The sequence below is a fragment of the Corvus brachyrhynchos genome, unplaced genomic scaffold, assembly GCF_000691975.1.
Source record: "Corvus brachyrhynchos isolate BGI_N302 unplaced genomic scaffold, ASM69197v1 scaffold1097, whole genome shotgun sequence".
NCBI classification, from domain to species: Eukaryota; Metazoa; Chordata; class Aves; order Passeriformes; family Corvidae; genus Corvus; species Corvus brachyrhynchos.
The window spans coordinates 49,718-52,781 of record NW_008239003.1 but is presented as its reverse complement, the minus strand read 5'-3'; the positions used below and the strand labels follow the sequence as shown (position 1 = coordinate 52,781).

General features: G+C 50.4%; 1 protein-coding gene across 1 annotated transcript in view; it reads left to right on the top strand.

Moving 5' to 3' along the window:
* Positions 1 to 1,402, top strand: part of RAD17 (RAD17 checkpoint clamp loader component) — a 21,643-nt gene extending 20,241 nt beyond the window's left edge. The window contains exon 18 of the mRNA XM_008637454.2: positions 227 to 1,402. Within this exon, the coding sequence (XP_008635676.2) occupies positions 227 to 440 (214 nt within the window). The 3' untranslated portion in view covers positions 441 to 1,402. The remainder of the gene's footprint in view (positions 1 to 226) is intronic.
* The last annotated feature ends 1,662 nt before the right edge of the window (positions 1,403 to 3,064 follow it).

The following is a 3,064-nucleotide window of genomic DNA, read 5'->3' as shown; positions in this document are numbered from 1 at the left end:
GCTGAAAACACCATCATCCTTTTCCATCTGTTCAGTGTGCTGGGACAGCAGTGCAGAGAAATGTAGGAATTTGCTTCCTTCAGGAATCCTGATAGGGAGTGATCTGTGTTACTGAGCAGTCCCGAGGTGCCTGTGCCAGAGGGAATGAGGCTCTGTTTGCAGCGCTGGCTGCGGGAGTGCAGCCGTGGGCTCGTGGTCACGCCGTGCTGCACTGGTGCTTTTGCAGGCTGAAGCTGGAAGCTCTGGGTGACAAAGACCCTGGGGTGCCGGAGCTGTTCTGCTGCGACGGGGACGGTGCCGACGGCGATCCCGAGGGGCTCCCGCTGCCCTCCACCCAGTCCAGCGGGAGTGACCTGCCTGGCAGCCAGCCCCAGCCCATCGCGGCTCAGGCCATCCTGGAGGAAGAGGAATTGAAAATCGAGGAATATGACAGTGACTGAGAGACCAGGACACAGCCAGTGCTGTGCCTGAGTGGATTCGTGTGCTGCAAAGGCCTTTTGCTGAAAAGCATGGTCTGCCCAGCAGTGCTGCCCAAGCCGTGCAGGAGAGCTAGGAGCCGAGTCTAGACCAGCTGTGTGAGCATTGAGACAGCTCTCGGCATCCTCCTCCCTCTGCAGGGTCAGCCTGAGCTGAGTGCTAAGGTACAAGCTATTTCCTGCCCCTTCTGAGCCATGACACTGCCTGAGGGCGATGACAAGAGAGAAATAAATGACTGAAATCAGTTTGAAAGAGACTACAGATTAGCAGTGTCAGTCTTAAGTTATTTTTACACATTTTAATCTACTTTGCAGTAGATTTAAGTTGTCAGCATTTGAAGAGTTTATTCAAATTCACACTTTCAGAAAAACTGCTGTTTGGAAGTTTGGTCCTTCTTGAAAGAAGAGGCTGAAATTTACACCTAAGAAGTCTGATGTCCCATATTATACATAAACTGTATTAATACTGTTTTGTACTGTGCCTTACAGAAGACATAAATAAGATTTTCATGTCCTTATAAGTGGAAAAAATGTTGTGCCAGAATTATTTTGTATTCCTCTTGGAAAGATATTTGCATAACTTTCAGAGGGGAAAAGGCAGCAATTAAGCATAGGTTGTACTTTGTAGGATGTTAAATGTGTCATGTGCAGTTTTTTCCTTGAATTGCAGTTGTGCTGGGGAAAACACTGATCTTGTGTTTGGTAACTGGCACATGATGGAGTGCTGTGGTTAGTAGTACCCCAACAGTGAGGAAGACAAGTCAAACCAAAACAGCTTTGTGTGATGCACGTTTGCATTTCTGTATTGCTTACAGCCGGTTTAGTGAGAGAAAACACGTGTTTATCCCCCCTGACCTTGGAGCAATGCTATTAAAGAGTCTGGATCTGTCCCCTCCCAAGGGACAGGTGTAGTCTTTTCATCTACAGCTATTGCTTAATTTTGAAGGGGGAAATTTCTCCCCTAAGTCTAAAATTCTGTTGCAGCTATACTCATTACAGCAAATCACAATGTCTTTGGCTGTTGATGACCATTAACCCTTTTCCTCCTCTCCAGGGTGCTTTGGATGGGCTGTTCCTGGGGTGCCTCCAGCACAACAATGAGGCACAAAATACTGATTTTTATCTTGCAAGCACACCTCCACTCTCCTTTGTTGTATCTTTCAGCTTTCTTTACAGTAGCACCAGCTAGTAGCAGCTGCTGTGTTGGCCTTTTCCTTGTTAGGGCAGAATTCAATACTCACCTGGCAAATCCCACCTGGCACTGTGAGCTACAGAGTGCAGAGCTGTTGTGCAAAACCTCTGTCACATGAAAACACCACCTGGGCATGCACACAAAACCCCCACTATTCTGTTTGAAGCCAGAATGTCTCGCAGTGCTAGTGCTGCCCCATTAAAGCCAGTGCCCAGTTAACACCCATCAGGTGCAGTCGGGGCTGGCAGCACAGGCAGGTGCAAGCACGAGTGTCACTGCTGTAGCCCCCCCATTTCGGCTCCCTCGGCACTGTCCCAGTTACAACAAGGTGGGGAAGGAAGAGAACTGGCCTTCAGATAGGGGTGACAGGGACCTGGGGTCGACAGCTGACTAAACATGAGCCAGCAGTGTGCCAAGAAGGCCAACAGCATCCTGGCCTGTATCAGGAATATTGTGGCCAGCAGGACCAGGGAAGTCATTGCTCCCCTGTACTTGGCACTGGTGAGGCCATACCTCGATTACTGTGTCCAGTTCTGGGCCCTTCCGTTCAGGAAGGACATTGAGATGCTTGAACATGTCCAAAGGAGGGCAACAAGGCTAGTGAAGGGCTTGGAACACAAGCCCTATGAGGAACCACTGAGGCAGCTGGGGTTGTTTAGCCTGAAGAAGACTCACAGGTGACCTTACCACTCTCTACAACTCCCTGAAAGGTGGTTGTAGTCAGGTGGGGGTTGGTCTCTTCTCCCAGGCAACAACTGACAGAACGAGAGGACACAGCCTTAAGCTGTGCCAGGGGAAGTTAGGTTAGACATCAGGACAAAATTCTTCCCTGAAAGAGTGATAGTGCGCTGCCCAGGGAGGTGGTGGAGTCACCATCCCTGGACGTCGTTACAAAAATCCTGAACGTGGCGCTCAGTGCCATGGTTCAGTTGGTCATAGCTTGGACTTGATGATCTCAAAGGTCTTTTCCAACCTAGTTAATTCTGGGATTTTGTGATTTAGGAGTATCCCCAGAAGGCAGGGTGCATGTGCTTTCTGAGTGTGGTCAGCTCTGGGTGCCTTTGGGGAGCCCCATGGCCCTGCTGGAACCACTCAGCCCTGTCTCCGTGTGTAGCTGCTACTGGGGGTGGGCTTGGGGCTGGCGGTCCCCACCAGGCCCTCCCTCACAGGGGACCTCAGCCATGCTTAGGGACAAGACCCACAGACATGGATGCAGGTGGCTGAGAGCACCATGGAAATGCAGAAGTTGAACACAAGAAGCTGTATTTTCCTTCTCCCCCGATGCCTGTGGGAGCCAAAGTCCTGCTGCAATGTCACCTGCTGGTGGAGGGTGACAAACCAAGTGACTGACTGTGACATTACTGGGGGATGTGTTGTGATGTCACATCCCTCACTG